Source organism: Coregonus lavaretus (assembly GCF_964263955.1).
Source record: "Coregonus lavaretus genome assembly, chromosome: 15".
In the NCBI taxonomy this organism is placed as follows: Eukaryota; Metazoa; Chordata; class Actinopteri; order Salmoniformes; family Salmonidae; genus Coregonus; species Coregonus lavaretus.
The window spans coordinates 13,782,339-13,804,141 of NC_140002.1; the positions used below are offsets into that span (position 1 = coordinate 13,782,339).

The 21,803-nt window shown below is 42.5% G+C and overlaps 1 protein-coding gene across 1 annotated transcript; it reads right to left on the reverse strand.

Annotated features, from left to right (window-relative positions):
• Positions 1–1,654: 1,654 nt before the first annotated feature.
• On the reverse strand, positions 1,655–18,802 carry LOC311142948 (remodeling and spacing factor 1-like). The gene is made up of 16 exons (XM_084178714.1): positions 18,627–18,802; positions 13,768–13,859; positions 13,485–13,577; positions 12,941–13,146; positions 12,639–12,757; positions 9,401–12,384; positions 8,906–9,178; positions 8,448–8,552; positions 8,223–8,302; positions 8,061–8,115; positions 7,761–7,879; positions 5,960–6,027; positions 5,327–5,552; positions 4,789–5,012; positions 4,151–4,336; positions 1,655–3,942 (listed from the first exon to the last, which is right to left on the reverse strand). Exons 1-16 carry the CDS (start codon positions 18,778–18,780, stop codon positions 3,431–3,433), a joined length of 5,496 nt encoding a protein of 1,831 aa, XP_084034840.1. The 5' UTR covers positions 18,781–18,802; the 3' UTR covers positions 1,655–3,430.
• Positions 18,803–21,803: the final 3,001 nt, after the last annotated feature.

Consider the following 21,803-nt stretch of genomic DNA (forward strand, 5'->3'; position numbering starts at 1 on the left):
ACTGCCTGTGTGTCTGACTGAAACTGCCCCTCCCAACTAGTGTACTCCTACCTTTTTATGATAATTTGCTACAACAGATTTGTCATTTAAAATGAAGTAGGCCCACCATGTCATACTCATGAAATACAGCTGTAAACGTAATCTCTTGAGAACATTACATCAGAAATCATACATTTCTTCATCCCAAAACGATGGTAAACTAACCCTAGTCATTTGCATCGGATTCCCACAATGGAACTGCCAGTAGAAGCTTTGGGGCAGTCAAACTAATGGTGCGGTAACTGTAGTCAATATTACCATGTTAGTTGAGTGCATTGCAGGCAGCTCAGAAATGATTTGTAATTTGCCTTGGAAATCTTCCTTCATAGTTTGAAGTATTAAACACATTGTGTGATTAACCAAGAATAATAAGATACGTTTACCATCGGTGATGAACACATGCCAACACTATTTCACAAAAGACAAATTTACAAACAGGCTTCATTTCTTAATTTGAGCGCATTTATCTTGAACCTTTCCCATGATTCTGACGATGGCCACCTTTGTTTGTGTCCAGGGTCATGTACATTGGGGCACAACTGAAAATGAAAACAAGCTTTTCATATTGGACAAGTTCAGTTAGTATCTCCCCATTTCACTCTGTTTTCTACAATTGTATGCCTACGGAACACAACTCATCAGTCCTGCCAGGTATAGTCTGTGCCTCCAGTGGTTGGTTCATGCTCTCCTGTTCAGTAGCAGGACACAAGGAACACTGCTGAGCAAAGGAGTTTAGAGGTCTGTGGTTATTGAACCTGGCAAATCCTTAAGGTGGCCAACACATCTGCACATAACAAAATAACATCCAACAAACATGCCAGATATCCAATGAATTCATTACAAAACAGTTGTGCCAATATCACGACCCCTCTACAAGGAAAACTATTATAAACAGATGCAATCAAATATATTTATTTCCATGATAAAAGAAAGATGCCTCTAAATATATATTACAGCAAAAACTACAGATATATACATTAGAGGTCAATTTATGGTCTGGACCATTTCCCCAAACAAGTTGCATTCTGGTATATCATTCCCTAATATAAAGATGAATCCAGTGCGCCGTTTATTCATAATATTATTTTGATTCGAGGCCAGGGCCTGTATTCACAGTCTCAGAGTAGGAGTGCTGATATAGGATCTGTTTTGCCTTTTAGATCATAATGAATAATATTATATGGACAGCACTCCTACTCTGAGACACTTTTTGAAAATGGGCCCAGAAAGGCAGTGATTTAACCTGACCTCAAAATGGAACCCTAAAACCAAAATGAACTCATATGAGAACAGACAAAGGATAGGCCTTTGAGATCGGAGACGTTTATTTAGTCTCCAGTTGATGCAGTAAAATGTAGAGGGGAGACTAGCGCAAGAGTAGTGTTCTCTACAATAAACACTGGTGGTGGCAGAGAGTTACAAAAAGACCAGGGGCCATAAAAATATATATATACTTCTAAATAATAGTCTTGATGAACAACGGCAGGTAGTTAGGTGTACTCAGTAAGTACCTTTACTTCAAGGTTTTGAACCTACACACAGTATTGACAAGAAGGTACATAGGAAACAGTATGCCACTTGATGGTTTGCTAGGGAGGAAAACGATAATAGAGGAGGAGGATTTAATATACAAAGAAATACATTATAAAAACACAACGTACGTAAAATAATGGTTAAAATGCTGACATGGTTATTGGGAGGGACAGAGAAAGTTGGCAGAATTTTCTGTAAATACTCAGTGATTCCACACAACAATATTACAAAATTAGTCTAAAACATGGGCATTTAATCCATTGATAGTGTTGACAGCACACACTAAAATTATATTTATATGTGTGTACAGTATACAAAAACTAAACTAGGGTTTTTAGAAACAGGTTCATGTGCACACAGAGGTGAGAAGATCAGGGTTGGTCTACTCCAGTCGGTGACATCAAATCTCCATTTAAAGGAAAGTCTTGTCAATGTGGTGGTAGTTAACAGATTTTAATGTTGATTAAATGACACCTGTAATTTGGCGTGATGCACTGAGGAGCTAGTTGCCTTGATAGTGTTTCGTATCAATAATTAATTAAAAACAGTCAAAATACCACATGATGGGAACGATTGATAAAAAAAAAAAAAGAACTGGATATAGGTGCCAGTACAACGTTTCAATACTTTGGGTAAAAACAATTGACCAAATCCATGAGAAATACTCTTTGGAGATTGTATTTTCTAGAAAGTATGGGATCGGTTGTGGGTCTGGTCTCCCAGTCTGTCAGTTAAAAAAAGCTGTTTCTAGCATGATAATGATGATGGTTCTGTGTCCCGTTTTCCCATGGGAATTCTGACTTAAACTCTGTTGTGCTCATGCTTTTTCATTCAGTGCTTGTTGTAAATGGACCAAAAAAGAAAGTGGGAAACCTGTGTAATGGTTTAGCTTATCAAACTACTGACTAATAGAATTGAACACATCAAAACAAAGAATAAATAGTTTGATCGATGTAGGAGGATTAAAATATGGAATTCAAATATCAAAAAGTGAAAGACGTTCATATTAAAAGTTTGGGGTAAAGAGCAGGGGGATCAAAACAACGATTGGTTTCCAGCAGTTGATCCACAAAACTATGTTAATTTAAGTCGTTAATGGAATGCAGTTTGACCCCTGACCTCTGCCATCTTCTATTCTCATAACAATGTTGAACTCATACGAGTGGCAATGGTATATAGACAAAACCAAACACATCTACATCCTACAAAGACCAACTAACAAGGAATTAATATCATACAATACAACCTCCTCTTTCCCAGGCAGGAACACTATGAGAGGTGCCTCTCAGGAGAACAGAGGTCATGGGTCATGTTCATTAGGTCACACAACGGAAAATTAGCGTTTCTTATTGGACAAGGCAAGGTAGTTCCTCTCTGTTTCTGTCTGTTTTCTTCCTTTTGGGGCCTAATGAACACAACCATGAAGTTGGGGGATGGACTCTTTGTATGGGGGATTGCATGGGGTAGTGGATGGACCCCTGAGTAGACAACCCTGGAAGTTGGCTGGAGAAACAGGTAGGTTCATTTGTGTGTCATTTACGGTCAAGTATCTGACCCGCATGTCCATCGGTGACCGAGTACAGAGGATAAGACAATGCAATGCAATGCAAAGTCACATGCCACTTAACAACCTGTGGGTTAGTGCTCTCAATGACTGTACAATCCCACTGCGAGAGGTGCTAAGAGTGAAGACAATGAACTTTCCCCACGTAAGGCATCCAGTTCATACAGATGGATGTGGTCATACTGATGAGGGGACGAGGAGGATGAATACAAATAAAATAAAAAAAGGACAGAAGAAAAACAACATATCAAAAAATACAATACTACAGAAAATAACAAACATACAGCTTGGGTTTTACAACATATCACTGTTGCAGACAAAGTCCACCAGGTCTGTGACCCCCAGCAGGTCATCCTCATCATCATCCTGTGGTGCCAACTCCAGTCCGTTGGGCGCTATGGCGACAGCTGTGGCCCCAGGCTTTTGGGGCCCAATGTGAGCCAGGCCCTCCAGGGCCTTGATGGGACTCTGTCCGTTGGTGGGGGGGTGCAGCTCCACCAGGCTGTAGTCCAACGGGCTGGCTCCCTTCCCCAGCACCCCCCCTTCCTCCTCTTCCTTGGTTTCTTTCTTCTCCTTCTCCTCCTCCTTGTCAGAGTCATCCGAGTCGATGCGGTTCACACGCTTGCGGACCGGACGTTCTCCCTCCGATGATTCATCGGAATCGTGGTCGTCATCGTCCTCCTCGGAGGCTCGCCGCCGTTTCAGCGAGAGCCGTCTGCGGTGCTGCTGGGACTCTTTCTCGGATGAGTCGGCCCTCCTCTTCAACCTAGTCCTCTCGCTGTCGTCTGAGCCTCTGGAGGAGCTCGCTGAAAGAACCAGGCACATGGAAACAGAGGACGTTAGCTAAAACCATATTGTTAATATCAGTTAAAGTAACAGCAAGTGAGGACACGTTAAAGAAACAAATTAATGAGCCAACTAACTACAGTTGACACACATCCTACAGAGAACCTACGCTAATGGCGGTGTCGATGAGGCAAAGAGTACATGTTTAGAAAAAAACGTCTGGCTGACCTTCGCTGTCTGAACTGGCGAGGCGCCGCCGCGGTTTGACTTTGTCGCGGTTTGTATTGGCCTTGGAGCCGTCGGAGTCGCCGGACGACTCGCAGTAGTTGACCTGCTTCTTCGTCTGACTTCGGCGGGATCGGCGTCGGCTACAGTCCAGGTCGCTGTCGCTAAACTCGCTGGAGCCCTCTGACACTAGTTACACAGGTCAACACAGAAAGAGAGCCACATCACAGGGATGCCACCACATACCTATTGGTTTTTAAAAGGACAATTACAAAATCAACACTCCAAATGTCATTATGGCAGATGTTTTCAGACCTTAAAATCTAAAGATGGATCCACGTCCCCCACACAATTGGCTGTGTCTAACCAGTGTACTGAAGGCCTCAACCCCAAATGAATGGAACTGATAAGCGCTACAAATCAGGACCTTTTCAATTCATTTACATTTACATTTTAGTCATTTAGCAGACGCTCTTATTTATTCATTTTGGATTATGGCATAAAGCTTAATCTACAAAACAGATAGCCTGGAACTTGTCTCAAGAGAAGACCACTTTTGAGATCTGAAAACATCGAACAAAGTTTGATTCTGGAGTGTAATGTCCCTTCAAACCACAGAGGAAATGACGATGCCAATGTACCCATTTCTTCCTCATCTTCCTCACTCGTCTCCTCTTCATCGTCTGAGTACCCTCGCGGTCTGCGGCGCCGTCGCGGCTGAGTGCTCCTCTGACGTTTGGCCGGCCTCCTTGTTCTGGCGGTTCTGCGTTGTGTGCTGCCGAAGTCGCTGTCGTCGTTGGAGACGACTGCCGCTTCGCTCTCTGCGTCGCTCTTGTCCGACGCCACAAACTCCTCTTCCTCCGTACTACACGAAAAGGTGTGCAGTGGAGAGAGAGAAAAAACAGAGAGAAGAATGAGTGACAAATTAATTCAACAACACCCCTTTGTGTCACACCTTTGTGGCTGTAATAGCTGTCAATGAAGTGGAACCTTGGCTTGTGTTCATTATGGCACAAAATGGGAAACGTTTAAAAAAGTTTTGCAGTGGAAAACGAAAAAGTCCAGGTAGTCCCTCCGCGTTTCAGTCCGTTGTCTTCCATTTGGTGCCCTATGAACACAACCTTGTCCTCCCTGTTCTGATTTATGAACCCCTACCTCCCACTTCCCTAATGAACCTACCTGTCACTGAGACGGAACTCGTCCTCGCTCTCCTCCTCCTCCACAGTGCTGTCGCTGTCCAGGTCGTTGAGACGCCGACGCTTCTTCCTGCGCTGGCCGGCATTGGGCCGCGGCGGGCGCCCGTTCTCCTTGCCCTCGCCACCCTCTCCTGCTGCCAGGATGGTGGACATGTCCTTCCCTCTGCTATGGCATGTGATGTTGGCCATATCCTTGCCTCGACCAGCTCCTGTAGAGGGTAACACACGTTAATGTTTAGACCCAATCAAACAGGAACACAAAGATTGTTTGCAGGCTACATGAGTTAAAAAGGCTCTGAGGCTGCATTTCATTCAGGGAAAATCCCTCCTTTACTCTTCTTGACAGATCTGATAGGAGTGGATATGGATATGAGGGCAGAGAGGAGGGAACATCTATCTTAGGATGAAATGCAGCCTCAGACTTGACTCTTCGTAACCTTATTAAAGGAGTGCACAATTATTAGGGCATCTGCGCAAACACCATGGTTGCACAGATGAAATGATGCAGCCAAAAATAATTTCAGAACATCAATAAAACTAAGAGACGCGGCATAAACTATTGAATGAAATTCATAATTCTGGGACTTTGTTGCCATATTCCATAATGTCTTCCTACCTCCACCATCAGCCTCTCTGATGTCTTCTTCAATTGCCTCCTCAATAGCCTCATCAAATTCATCAAACCTGCAAACAAGACTTTGAAATTATTCAGGGAATTTATCAGCCACCATACTGAAACAATAAATAAAGACCAGCCACACACACATACAGTGAGGGAAAAAAGTATTTGATCCCCTGCTGATTTTGTACGTTTGCCCACTGACAAAGACATGATCAGTCTATAATTTTAATGGTAGGTTTATTTGAACAGTGAGAGACAGAATAACAACAATAAAATCCAGAAAAATGCATGTCAAAAATGTTATTAATTGATTTGCATTTTTATGAGGGAAATAAGTATTTGACCCCTCTGCAAAACATGACTTAGTACTTGGTGGCAAAACCCTTGTTGGCAATCACAGAGGTCAGACGTTTATTGTAGTTGGCCACCAGGTTTGCACACATCTCAGGAGGGATTTTGTCCCACTCCTCTTTGCAGATCTTCTCCAAGTCATAAAGGTTTCGAGGCTGACGTTTGGCAACTCGAACATTCAGTTCCCTCCACAGATTTTCTATGGGATTAAGGTCTGGAGACTGGCTAGGCCACTCCAGGACCTTAATGTGCTTCTTCTTGAGCCACTCCTTTGTTGCCTTGGCCGTGTGTTTTGGGTCATTGTCATGCTGGAATACCCATCCACGACCCATTTTCAATGCCCTGGCTGAGGGAAGGAGGTTCTCACCCAAGATTTGACGGTACATGGCCCCGTCCATCGTCCCTTTGATGCGGTGAAGTTGTCCTGTCCCCTTAGTAGAACCCCCCCCCCCAAAGCATAATGTTTCCACCTCCATGTTTGATGGTGGGGATGGTGTTCTTGGGGTCATAGGCAGCATTCCTCCTTCTCCAAACACGGCGAGTTGAGTTGATGCCAAAGAGCTCGATTTTGGTCTCATCTGACCACAACACTTTCACCCAGTTCTCCTCTGAATCATTCAGATGTTCATTGGCAAACTTCAGACGGCCCTGTATATGTGCTTTCTTGAGCAGGGGGACCTTGCGGGCGCTGCAGGATTTCAGTCCTTTACGGCGTAGTGTGTTACCAATTGTTTTCTTGGTGACTATGGTCCCAACTGCCTTGAGATCATTAACAAGATCCTCCCGTGTAGTTCTGGGCTGATTCCTCACCGTTCTCATGATCATTGCAACTCCACGAGGTGAGATCATGCATGGAGCACCAGGCCGAGGGAGATTAACAGTTCTGTTGTGTTTCTTCCATTTGCGAATAATCGCACCAACTGTTGTCACCTTCTCACCAAGCTGCTTGGCGATGGTCTTGTAGCCCATTCCAGCCTTTTGTAGGTCTGCAATCTTGTCCCTGACATCCTTGGAGAGCTCTTTGGTCTTGGCCATGGTGGAGAGTTTGGAATCTGATTGATTGATTGCTTCTGTGGACAGGTGTCTTTTATACAGGTAATAAACTGAGATTAGGAGCACTCCCTTTAAGAGTGTGCACCTAATCTCAGCTCGTTACCTGTATAAAAGACACCTGGGAGCCAGAAATCTTTCTGATTGAGAGGGGGTCAAATACTTATTTCCCTCATTAAAATGCAAATCATTGTATAACATTTTTGACATGCGTTTTTCTGGATTTTTTTGTTGTTATTCTGTCTCTCAGTGTTCAAATAAACCTACCATTAAAATTATAGACTGATCATTTCTTTGTCAGTGGGCAAACGTACAAAATCAACAGGGGATCAAATACTTTTTTCCCTCACTGTACAATGTTCTGATAACCATGAGTTTAGTACAGACGTCATACCTGTAGCTTATGCTTTTCTTTGCCCTTGTCGACCTTCGACCCCAGCTCTTGGTTCTCTCTTTCTTCTCTTTCTTCTCCTTCTTCACCACCTCTTCCTCCTTTTCTTCCTCTACCTCCAACTGAAAATGAGAGTTGGCAATGTGTCAGTTCACAGTACAATATAGGAAGCAAACATCAATCTAGACTAGGCAGTGAACAGTGTGACAGACCATCTTACACAGATGTCCTACAAACACAATTCTGGATGTGTTGCAATTGACTTTCATGATGGTATAACCATAGCAACCAAATGCTGCCTACCGAGGGAGTGATGATGTTTTCAACACTGATTCCAACATAGACCAACCGCTCTTTTCTGGAGGGAGAAAATACAATAATTTAAAACAACTTTTTATGAGCTACATTATCTTCCTGTTGTCATTTGCTGTTTTACACCAAGGGTCATGGTTCAGAGGTTGATACCGTCGCTCAGCGCGCTCCCTCTTTTTCAGGGAAGCATCGAGATTAGTAAGCTGCTCCTCAAGCTTGTCACAGAGCAGCTTCTGCAGGGATCACGAGGAGAGAGGGGTAAGAATGACAAATAATACCACACATATAAAGCAAGCCATTCGTTTAAAACACAGTAACGTGGCTAGCATCCAAACTGTAGTGCAACTACCAATTGTTTACTATCTGGTGGTTACTTACATGTTGGCAGGGTGGACAGAACCACTCCCCGTCTGGGATGATCATGACAGGGGGTCTGAGGCAGGCCGTGTGGTAGCCGCTGTCACACGAGTCACACAGCAAGATCTGTGAGGGGAACACGAAGGTGTATTAGCTGGAACACATTATATTGTAGTCTTATCTGTCAGTGTAGATACATATTATGAATATAGTATAACCATGATGACAGCCCACCAGGGTTGGGGTCAATTCCATTTAAACTCAGGAAGTACACTGAAATTCAAATTTAAATGATCTTCAATGCATTTAAATAAGAAAAATGTGGAATTGGAATTTGATTTACATTCTGAATTGACTGGAATTTAAGTGAAATTGACCCCAACCCTGCAGCCCACCATGTGGGCAATTCCATTATAATTATCACAACTATATGCCATTTATTGAGATGAGAAAATGGGGATCACGTTTTCAGGACCCACCAGCTCAGGATGGTTGGGGAGGCCGCAGTGTTTGCAGGGGTCATCGTTAGGAGGGAGGTCATCATCCGAGGAGGTGTCAGAGTCGTCATTGTGCCTCTCTCTGTTCCTGTTCCTCCTCCTCCTCTTGCCCCTCTCCACCTTAAAGCTCTCATCACTGTTGTCCTCCTCGCTCTCCTCTTCGCTCCACTCGCTTTCATCATCTTCACCAGAACCATTCTTTTTGCGCCTCTGTGTTCGAGTGTTGGACCACCGGGTCTTTCTCCTCCGTCGCCCCTGAAAACAAAAGATGTCATCTTGACAGCCAAATCATAAAAACAGACATTCTACCTTTTGGGTTTCATAAGGCTAATGTAGGACAGCATACACGTAAGTTACTGAAGGCTGACACTGTGTGAATCCCTGATCTAAAATATGCTGTTGATCCAAAAACATGTATTCACAATCCACCTGTGTAATATGAATGTAGAAATATCTGCAGTTACTGAAAGAGCTTACCTTAGATTTGTACAGCCCATCTTGATCAACCTTCTCTCTTGGCTTCCTTTGAACAGTTTTCTCCTCCTCATCGTCACCCTTCTCTAAAGGGGGTGAGGCCTCTTTCTTCTCCAGCCTCCTGTCCTGGAACTCCACCCCCTTAGCGGTCGGCCTGCAGATCCTGGGTGACCTTCTCAGGGATCTCCCAGTCTCACCAGTATCTGACCCAGAGTCCCTCTCCTCTCTCTGGAGCTCAGCTCTCCTCCGGTGGGTAATCCCACGTATTTTCAGGCGAATTCCCTCCTCTTGGATCTCTGATGTTGTCCCTGCATCCTTTTTTTCACTCTTGTCCTCATCCTCTTTGTTCTTGTTCTCATCTTCCTCAGACCCTTCACTTGCTTTTGCCTGACCCGATTTCTCTGCTACCGTTGAATTTTTGTCATCTTTCTCAGCCCCATCATCCTCCTTTTTGTCATCTTTCTTGGCTTGATCATCCTCCTTTTTGTCATCTTTCTTAGCCTGATCGTCCTTCCTCCCATCCTCTTTTTGAGGGCATCCCTGTGTTGTGGCATCTTCCTTGATTACTTTGTCCTGGCTTTCGTCTGTCTCACCTTCAGTCTCTGTGAGAGATGATGCCTTCTTACTAGCAGCCGGTTTTTCTGATGGTGCATCACAGTCCATGAGCTTTGTGTCTTTGAGCTCACACTTCTCTCCACTTTTAACAGCCTTTTTTGGCCAGCCTTTTTCAGCATGTCCCTTGATCTTTACGTTGTCATCGGTTGACTTTTCCGAACTTATTTCCATAGGCTCCTCCTGTTTCCCCTCCACTGGGACAGACTCTTTGAGAGAGGGTAATTGCTTGGCATCCTCAAAGGTGACAAGTTTCTCTCCTTTTTCTGCACCTGGCTTTGTGTCTGCCAGTTTCTCAGTTTCTTTAGAGGTGTCTGGTTTCTGTCCCCTGGAAGATTTCTCAATCTTTTTAAAGATCGTCTCTGTGTTTTTAGCCGATTTCTCAGCAACTTTAGGGGTAGCCGATTTTACAGCATCTTTAAGAGTAGCCAATTTCTCTGCGTCTTCAGGCGTTGCTGATTCAGTACATTTCTCTGTGTCTTTAGGGGTAGCTGATTTCCCAGCATCTTTAGGGGTAGCCAATTTCTCTACCTTTTTGGGTTCATCCAGTTGTGACTGGGTTGTTTTCTCAGAGAAGTCTGCCATCTCCACATCTTTTGGGCCAGATTGTGTCTTAGTCGCTTTAGCAACAGTTCTCATTTCATCTTTACAGATAGCCGTTTTCTCAGCGTCTTTCTCCAGGACAGCTTTTTTCTTCATCTCAGCACTGACAGCAGTTTTCTCCTTGGTGGCAGCTGACATTTCAATGTCTTTAGGGTTATCACATTTCTCTGTATGTTTAGATGCCTCTGCTTTCACTGTCATTTTAATGACAGACGATTTGTCAGTCTCTTTAGTGCTCTCCAGTTTCTCTGCTTCTTTATTGGGAACTGGTTTGTCTGCCTTTTTAATGACTGACGACGTATTGGTCTCTTTAGAGCTGGCCAAGTTCTCTGCATCTTTACTCTTCTCTGAAATCTCTGTCTTTTTCATTACAGAAGATGTTTTGATATCTTTAGAAACATCACATTTCTCTACACCCTCTTTGTTAGAAGGTGGTTTCTCTGTATTTTTTATGACTGCTGGCATCTCTGTGCGTTTAGAGCGGTCTGGTTTCTCTGTAATGGGGTCAGGTCTCCCGGTTTGTTTAGCGATGACTGAGGTTTCTGGGTTTTTAGGATTCGACCGCTTTTCTGTGACGGTTGGTTTTTCCATCTCTTTCACTACAGAAAGAGAATAACCGTCCTTATTGACAACTGTTTTATCTGTTCCCTTAGAGGCAGCTGACTTTACCTCTTGAGAGGCAATAGATGAATCTGTTCCTTGAGTTTCATCTGGTTTCTGTGACTTACTAGATGAAGGGTTTTTATCTGTTTCTATTGATGTGGATGTTGTGTGTTCTGTATGACGCACTTTTACATCCCACTTGGATACCTTGACTTTTTGTTCCTCTTTACAATCAGAGGACTTCTCCGGTGGGCTTGTTGCATTCTTAGATGAAGTCAATGGCTTTGTCATTAGAGGGGACGGAGATTTAGCCTCTTTGAGGGCAGATTTTTTTACTTCCTCTGAATCTTCAGTGCTTTCCTTTTCTACTGGAACAATTTTCTGTAGGCTAGTTTCATCAGCCATGGCCACCTCCATGGGCTCCTCAGTGTTGCTTGCCATCTCCCCTTTCTCCTTGTCTTTGTCCAGGGGCAGGTTTATTTCTGATCCTTTACGGTCTTCCCCAGCAACAGCTTTTGTTTGCTGTTTTTTGCCATCAGCAGAGTCTCTCAACCCATTATTGACACTTTTTTCTGTGGCAGGCCGAGCATCACCATTCACTTGATCACTTTTACACTCCATAGTCCCCACCTGGGCATCAGATACCTCTTTACTTGTCTCCTCGACTTCAGGAGCAACAGATGGGTTTCGCACAATAATACTACTGCCACTGCCACTATTATTATCAAAATCTTCACTAAGTTTCATCTCTCTCTTTTTCAAGGGGATTTTGGCCTGCTGGTCATTCTTCATCGCCCTTTGGAGTTCCTTTGCAGTCTTCCTCTTGGCTTCCTCTGTCTGTTCTGTCTGTGGCGTCAGACAAGGTTTCTCTGCAAGAGGCTCTGTAGCACTTGTGGCTGTGCTCTCCTTGGATTCTGACACCTCCATTGGCTCTTCTTTGATGGCCTGGGTGTTAATGGTGACTTTGTCATCCACCATAGGCTTCTCTGATTGGCTTTTTGACTCGAACTCATCTTTTAGGCCATTCAATGGGGATTTGGCATCTGATACGTCTAGTTTTGATTCCTCTTTTTCTGTACTCTCCGTTTTTGGGGAGACTAAGGAAGCTGTACCCTTGGAGGGCTTGTCCTCTTCATCTTCTGAGGTATCATCTGTCTTTTTAACTTCCCCTATAGGAGAAAAGGTATACATAGGAATTGCAGTTAAACAGAATGATATATTCATAGAAAATAAAAGTACAAGATTTAGAACTGCATCTGTCAGGGAAATAAATGTTGTTTACTTTTGACAAAGTAGATCCAATTCAAGGCATATTACTTAACTCATGCTTTTTCAATATCATGAAAATGTTTGTGAGTAAACAACAAATAACAGATGGCATATGACATTATTGGTGTAACAAGCCTTGTTGATGTAACACTACCTTCTCCCCGAGTATTATTTTTCTCCTCATCTTCCTCCTCTCCTTCTTTCTTTGTCAACAGTGCTGGGTCGATTTGAGTCTTCAGCAGTGCCAGGATCTCAGCCAAGCTGTTTCTGTCTCTGCATAGAGATGGATAATTCAAATAACTCTTTCCAACTTAGTAATCTTCTGGTAAAATTACATATGAACCAAGTAATCTATGATCCACCTGGAATACAAGACTGTTGACATTTAGGCTCTGCAGTACAACAGTATGCCTCTTTCATCCCCTGAATCCCATCTGGCCAATAGTTCCACAGTACCTGACAATGCACTTCCAGGAGGACCCGTCCAGGTCGTCCTGCTCCTCCACATAGACCCTCACGTTGTTGTCCTGGTCAAGTTGGAACCAGTACATCAGGCCATCCTTGTCCTTGCCAATAGGGAGAAGCCGCATCTTATCGGGATCCTCCTCATTGATTGCAGTCTTGAACTTGACATTGTCATCAAACTGGCACTCACACAAGTGCTGGACAGACAGAGAGAAAGTATTTGAAATGTTGCCTTTGGGGGGGGGGAAATTACGTTAGTAGGGCTGCATGATATGGACAAAATATATTGTAATATTTTTTATGGAATATGACTTGCAATACAACAACACACTTCGGTGAAGTGCACAAGTTCTGTCCCACCACCACTGGCACGACTATTTTCAGAGAATTAACTTTTGTACCATACAGAAGATAGGCCTTATTTAAGAACATGAAAAGCAGCTTACATTTTTACCACCTGCATCTTGTTTGGAAATATATGTTGCATGTCTTTGCATGCAGAACTAGCTTAAGTATAGCTATATTGCAACCTTACTTTGAGGATTCCAGTCTTGCACTCCACAGACATGTCCTTGTATCCTTTATTTTCAAGTTCCCATGCCCAAGTACTGTTGAACTCATGGCACACCTGTAAGGAAACACATTCCATCAGCCATTGGTTAACCTCTACAGTATCATAATTCAGAATGCCCAGACTCATGCCACTGCCTGTATTTTACAAAAATGTAATATATTGAAATTTGATTCATCTATAAAGCTAAGCCTAACTGTATCTGAGTGTGCAGAAAATGTCCAGCCTTGTTCTGAGATCTATTTACCTTCACAAGGTACTTCTCCCATCTGTCTGCGGACACCGACTTGCCAATCTTCCTCAACAACTTCACATGAAGGTCCACCAAGAGCTTTGGAACTGAGGGGAGAGGTGGGATAATGACACCATTTGGTAAACATCAATGTTTCTCAACCACATATCACCTATTGTATAGGCCAATACAGTGCATTCGGAAACTATTCAGACCCCTTGACTTTTTCCACATTTTGTTACGTTACAGCCTTATTCTAAAATGGTTTAAAAAAAACAAGTTCCTCATCAATCCACACACAATACCCCATAATGACAAAGCAAAAACAGGTTTTTATAAATGTTTGCAAATGTATTAAAAATAAACTGAAATATCACATTTACATAAGTATTCAGACCCTTTACTTTGTTGAAGCACCTTTGGCAGCGATTACAGCCTCGAGTCTTCTTGGGTATGACGCTACAAGCTTGGCACATCTGTATTTGGGGAGTTTCTCCCATTCTTCTCTGCAGATCCTTTCAAGCTCTGTCAGGTTGGATGGGGAGCGTTGCTGCACAGCTATTTTCAGGTCTCTCCAGAGATGTTCGATCGGGTTCAAATACGGGCCACTCAAGGACATTCAGAGACTTGTTCCGAAGCCACTGCTGTATTGTCTTGGCTGTGTGCTTAGGGTCGTTGTCCTGTTGGAAGGTGAACCTTCACCCCAGTCTGAGGTCCTGAGTGCTCTGGAGCAGGTTTTCATCAAGGATCTCTCTGTACTTTGCTTCGTTCATTTTTTACTCGATCCTGACTAGTCTCCCAGTCCCTGCCGCTGAAAAACATCCCCACAGCATGATGCTGCCACCACCATGCTTCACCGTAGGGATGGTGCCAGGTTTCCTCCAGATGTGACACATGGCATTCAGGCCAAAGAGTTCAATCTTGGTTTCATCAGACCAGAGAATCTTGTTTCTCATGGTCTAAGAGTCTTTAGGTGCCTTTTGGCAAACTCCAAGTGGGCTGTCTTCAGCCTTCTATTAAGGAGTGGCTTTCGTCTGGCCACTCTACGATAAAGGCCTGATTGGTGGAGTGATGCAGTGACGGTTGTCCTTTTGGAAGGTTCTCCCATCTCCACAGAAAAACTCTGGAGCTCTGTCAGAGTGACCATCGGGTTCTTGGTCAGCTCAAGGCCCTTCTCCCCCGATTACTCAGTTTGGCTGGGAAGCCAGCTCTAGGAAGAGTTTTGATCGTTCCAAACTTATTCCATTTAAGAATGATGGAGGCCACTGTGTTCTTGGGGGACCTTCAATGCTGCAGAAATGTTTTGGTACCCTTCCCCAGATCTGTGCCTCGACACAATCCTGTCTCAGAGCTCTACGGACAATTCCTTCGACCTCATGGCTTGGTTTTTGCTCTGACATGCACTGTCAACTGTGGGACCTTATCTAGACAGGTGTGTGCCTTTCCAAATCATGTCCAATCAATTGAATTTACCACAGGTGGACTCCAATCAAGTTGTAGAAACATCTCAAGGATGATCAATGGAAACAGGATGCACCTGAGCTTAATTTCGAGTCTCATAGCAAAGGGTCTGAATACTTATAAGGTATTTCTGTTTTTTGTTTTTAAATCAATTTGCTAAAATTTCTAAAAACCAGTTTTCGCTTTGTTAATATGGGGTATTGTATGTAGATTGAGGATTTTTATTTATTTAATCCATTTTAAGGCTGTAACATAATAAAATGTGGAAAAACTCAAGGGGTCTGAATACTTTCCGAATGCAGCTACAGCATGTGTATGTTGAATATGAATCCCACTCACACACTGTCACGAATCCATATCCTACTACATTTGATCATATTTATAGGTATTGGTCCACTATGAGCACTTAAAATTAATTACTTTTGCATTAGTTATTATCAAATGGAGACAAAGGAATTAAAATAGGTTTTGATGACTGTGGGCAATAACAAAATAAACATTTCTTCACATATTAAATAAACTCCTGTGCAAGGTTGCCCCAGTATCTGTGCGTTAGAGATGTCGACAATGAGTATAAGGTGTTTCCTCTCTAAGGCCCAGGAAGCTCTGATTCGACTGCTCTGCAGGGGCGGTGTGTTCATTAGGGCGATATGGGCGACGCACTGCCAAACGGGAAAAGCAAGGGATTTTTTTTCTAATCAATTATATCACGGCAACAGTAGTTATCAGTGTTCTAATCTAGACGTCTGATCTGCCACTAAATGTCCAATCAGGCTAAAGTCGTGCTTCAAATGGCCCCGCCCGTTTTGGGGCGATTTCAGTCAGGTTGAAAATCGCCCAGAAGTCTCTCATAGCCTCTCATGTAAAATCTTTTTTTTTCAAATATCAGAGCTTTCAATACAATCTCTATGGGTTTCTGAGGGCTTGCACTTACGCGCTTTCGTCATACGTAACATAACCATGAACGTAACTAAGAAAAGAGCGGGTAGCAGCGTCAATCAATTCACGTACTACTATCAAGATGGCTATAGCGTTCAGTGCAACTCGATTGTCTCTTTGAAAGAAGTTCACATCAAAGACTATTCAAAACGAGCTACTGGAGTGTATGCTAGCGGTCATGAGGGAACATATTGTGGAGGAGGTGAAGTCGGCGAACTTCGTAGCTATCCAAGCTGACGAGACCACGGACGTTTCTACACATACACAGCTGGTGCTGAGGTACATAGATAGCAACCACAGAGTGCAGGAGCGCTTTTTTGAGTTCCTTCCCATCTCGGAATCAACCTCAGTCTCAATCGCCAGTGTGCTTTTGGAGAGACTGAAACTGAGAGTCAAACTCATTGCGCAAGCTTACGATGGAGCCAGTGTGATGAGGGGAGAGAAGGCTGGTGTGCAGCAAAAGGTACGTGAGCATTTCAAGAATGCCCATTACGTGCATTGCTATGTGCATCAGCTGAATTTTATGCCTGATTTCAATGAGAAAGTCATTGACCGCTTTGCTGCATTGAAAGAGAGAAGAGAACAGTTTCAGTACAAGTAATGTAGCCTCTCTCTCTCTTTGTCCCTCCCTGTCTGTCTCTTTAACACACACACGCCCAAATCAGTTCACAGTTGATGTTGTTTAAAATAGTTATTTTTCATTAAAAAAAAAGTAAAACTTTTTTTTTACAAATCTATACAATTGGCCAGAATATGGTTGTTCATATTTACAAATCTATACAATTGGCCAGAATATGGTTGTTCATTTTTACAAAGCCATACAGATAGCTGTGTTTACCTTTTCTAGAAATTATTTTCAAATTCTGTTTTCAGGCAAAATGTCTATCACTGTTCATTTTCACAAATCTATACAAGAGGGCAGAATATGGAAGTGTATAAACATTTCCTATTACCAATAACTTGCATCAATGTTTTCAGTAGCCTCTATCAAAAGCTCCTGCTTGCTTGTTGTGAATTATGCTCAGGTGCACATATTTCCAATTCAACCATGAGGCCTTTTTGAAGCAAGTAATGTGTATATCAGTATTGACTTATATGCTGCCCCTGTCTTCATGTTGTTGCTGGACATATCTTTTTTTAAATGTGTGTAGGTCACCTAAATCATCAGAAAAATTGCCCCCCCTGAGAATTTTTTCAGGAGCCGCCACTGCTGCTCTGCAAGCCTTATAATGTCAAAATTCAAAATACGTTAGTTACTCACCAAATATATAATGTCGCTGAGCAACTATCTTTATTTACTCCTGTTATGGCCGGTATGTACTTCCAAAAAAGGTCTAAATAAACATTTACATCTTGGACACCTCTATGAGCTGTTGTAGACTTCCGACCTGTGCGTGGCAGTAATGCCAGTAATTACATTTACGTCATTTAGCAGACGCTCTTATCCAGAGCGACTTACAAATTGGATTGGAGTTGCCGAATATGCATTTATTTCGATGGGTTGTACATTTTTATTTAAACCTTTTTTGGAAGTACATACCGGCTGTAGCAGAAGTAAATGAAGATGGTTGCTCAGCGAAACTCCATATTTGCTGAGTAACGAACGTATTTTGACATTATAACGCTTACAGAGCTGTCTAATGGGAGTTTGAATTGGAACTTCCTGGGCGTTAGAGAGGAGACAAGTCATACATCACTGAAGTGGAGACACTGGGGCAGTGTACAATACCAAAATTAAAGGCGTGCATAATGCAATATGGTTTAATTTATTAAAACTAGAACAATGCATTAAATTAGACATTTCCTCATTTCCTAACAATAAACAAATAACGTAATAATATCATTACAAATACAATAATATGGAAGTATGGAATAACAATGTAGTATGTGTGATACAAACAACCAAAATCCGCCAAAATAGTTTGAATGAAGCAGACTTACATGGGGACATCAGTGAGCAAGAAGCCCTGAAGATGAACGTGCGCATGCGCAATACAGCGCGAGCGAACCACTATACCAAAACATTACTTAACTGTAAACACAATGGACAATGTTGTCATTATCGCAACATACTCAGTCATAAACCGAATAATAGCACTGCCCAATATACTTTAATAAATGTTAAAAACAGATCACCTCAGTGCAAAAGTTCAAAGTACAACATTTTCAGTAGGCTATGTGATTAAGTGCATTTCAGTCCCTGGCAGATAACGGCTGGCTTGGCTGGAAAATAAATGATATAATTTAAAGCCCCCAAATTTCACCGAAGCCCTTCGATCTTCGATCAGTTCACGGTTAAACAATGCATCTACTTCACCCTGGATCCTAACAATACATCTGGGACAACAATAAACGTATATAAAATGCGTTATGTTTGGAAACCACACAATAACACAACTAGTACGAACGACACAGAACACTATGCAATGTGGAGTCGCATCTCCCCACAGTAGCTCGCGCTTTTCAAACTATACCTGAGGTTGTGTCTTGGAGATATCGCTCCAACTGTGGAAATGTAAGCTCCGGTAGATCCAGCAAGGCTCCATACCGCTCTAGAAAAGAGCATATCACGGCGTAGCTTGGGCAAAAACCGGGGGTAGAACCCGCCGATGCTGCCGAGGCAGCCATCTTTTCCAATGGAAGAGAAGCAGACAGTAACAAAGATGGTGGATAAATGAAGATAGTTCACACAAGCCGTTTACCATTGAAATGTTTTGTCAGTTCCGGTCTACTTAACTGGGTGCGTCTCTCATAGACTCCAATGCAATAGCAGCTGGGACTGGTCGGGTCTACTTAGTTCATTGACTTTCATTGAACAAGAAAAATACAGCAAGTTGGGTGTCTCGCTTCCTCTTCTGTCTCTGACAGGACGGTCCGAGGACCAATGACTGCCCACAATTCACCGCGTCAAAGAAAATAGTGGCCCAGAGGTCTTTCCGGTAAAAAAAAAAACCAACTTACTAATGTAAACAAATGAGTATGCGTGGGGAATGATCACTCTGTGATAATGTCTGCACTGATGGTGTGAACATTTTCATATTCTTCCATAGGTAATTTAGCGCCGATTGACTAATGTAAAGTCGGCCATACAGTGGCTCGGACCACTGAGGTATAATAAGAGCAGCTGCCATTTTGTAGCGTTTAGGATTGGCAACTTGATTTTGATACAAAAGCTTGCTGAACTTGTACAATGTGATCCAATGTAGCACAATGTTACAAAGTCATTAATAATACTGTGGCTTTTTTTTCTTCAATTTAATTACACATTGACCTTGATCCTGTGAAATTCCTGGATATTGCTTTCGGACTCTTTTTTTTGTATGGGGATCTTGGAAGTGTACTGTAACCTTGTAACATTTCTTATCTCCCTATGTTAACGTGTGAAAACAGTTTTCATGGGCACACATATCCCAAAAAATGTATATGATTGCAAAATCCAACGGGGTTAATGGGGTTCTTCAATAATTACACATAATAGTTGTTTGATGTCTAGCTGTTTAGTTACATGGGGACATTATCGTGCAACATCAGCTGATTCAGGAAAGGATTTTCTGAATGACAGTCAAGCGATAAAGAACTTGTGTGATACTGCACGCGATTTAACAACAGCCAAAGTTCGGGAATTATGTTGATTTTGAGGATTGGCAGTACATTTAGGTGTCTATGTTGTTACAGCGGTGAAGATAATAAGCCTATTTAGTGGACAACATGTACTTTTTGATCGTTTGTTTCCCGAGTTAAAACGGAGCAATTGGGAACGTGAAAACGGTTTGTTTGTTCGTTTTTAAAATGAAATTGTATTTTTGCATATAGATGATGATATTTCTATGTTCAAATGTGGGTGGGATTAAATGTAGAATGCCTGGTCAAGTGAACAGCCAACATTCCTGCTCTTTCAAAGTAGGAGGTCACCCTTCTAATTCCATTCTATGAATCTATTATCTATTAATTAATGAACTGATTAATAGCTGCTCATGTTGTGCCACTGTGCCAAGACAAGGTAAGATTTCTCAATTTCTGCATAATATTGAGTGTTTATTGATTTATTAGTGAACTGCTGTTACTGTAAATGGTTAGCTGACTGATATATACTAGCTACCTAGCTAACCATTGGTAATCTTATTAAATTATGCTATACAGCCAAAACAACAGTATCTATTGCTAGATATATGCCCTAGCTATAGTTAGTTAGTAGTTGCATATCTAATTAGCTGGAATGAAACATGGGTGTGAATAGCAGACATGTAAATATATTATTTCACTGTTTACAGCAGGTCTCTAGCTACCCAGACCTGTCTGTTCAGCTCGATAAGGTGCCGTGGGTGTGTCCAGTTTACACCTGTGCAAATCTATGTGTGTACAGCAATGGAATTAAACATCCAAACCAGTGGCGGCTCCTGAAAAAATTCTCAGGGGGGGCAATTTTTCTGATGATTTAGGTGACCTACACACATTTTAAAAAAGATATGTCCAGCAACAACATGAAGACAGGGGCAGCATATAAGTCAATACCAGAAGCATTTATTGACTGATCTCAAAAGTGTTGGCTTACCAGGGTTGGTGGAGCCCTCAGTTTCATCTTTGCCTCGCAAAGCTAACTCAAACACGCCGCAAAACTTCACACACTGGATTAGCCGGCTGAGGATGTGGCGGTTCTTGCTAATGTCGTAGTAAATATATTTGTTATAGTGAATATGGAATATGATATGTTGAGTAAAATGTTGTGCTAAGATCTATTTAGGTCAGGAGCTGGTTATAAGTTCTGTTCCTATCCAATAACAATGGACAAAAGGGTCCTATCTTGTCAGCCTTGTCAGCAGGTGGCCAAGGACAACACCCACGCCATAGGCCTCTCAGTTCTTCCAACTCACGAGTTCTTGCTCTGAGGACACACACACACACACACACAAACACACACACACACACATCATCACTGTTAAACACACACACACACACACACACACACACACACACATCATCACTGTTAAACACACACACACACACACACAAAAATCCCCTCTCTTAGGCTGAACATTTGAAGACAGAGAACCCGACTCAGAGCCAATGCAACAGTGACAGTAGCCTGGAGGGGACCTCGCCCAACTCATCAGGACCAATCAGAAGATCAGAACTACTAGATTCAACCTACTTCATTTATTGCATAAAATGTCTGCACACAATGTTTCGGGGCTCTCTTCAGATAATAATAATAATAATAATAATATGCCATTTAGCAGACGCTTTTATCCAAAGCGACTTACAGTCATGCGTGCATACATTTTTGTGTATGGGTGGTCCCGGGGATCGAACCCACTACCTTGGCGTTACAAGCGCCATGCTCTACCAGCTGAGCTACAGAAAGTGGATACTCATGGATGCGCATCGCAATTGCAAAATGTCAACACAATTGGAGACACCACGTCATTTTTGGAGACATGTTATTGACAGTAAACTATTGTAGATGCGACTGCTAACTAAATAAAACATTTTAGCTGGCTAGCTAATCATCTTAGCTAAATGTGGGGCAAACAATTCAGTTATTTACCGTTAATTTGAGGGATTGGGGTGAAAGAAATCGAGTTACATAGTGATACTTTACGATATACTGTATTGACAATATCGCAATATTTTAGCGCTAGTTGGCTGTACCT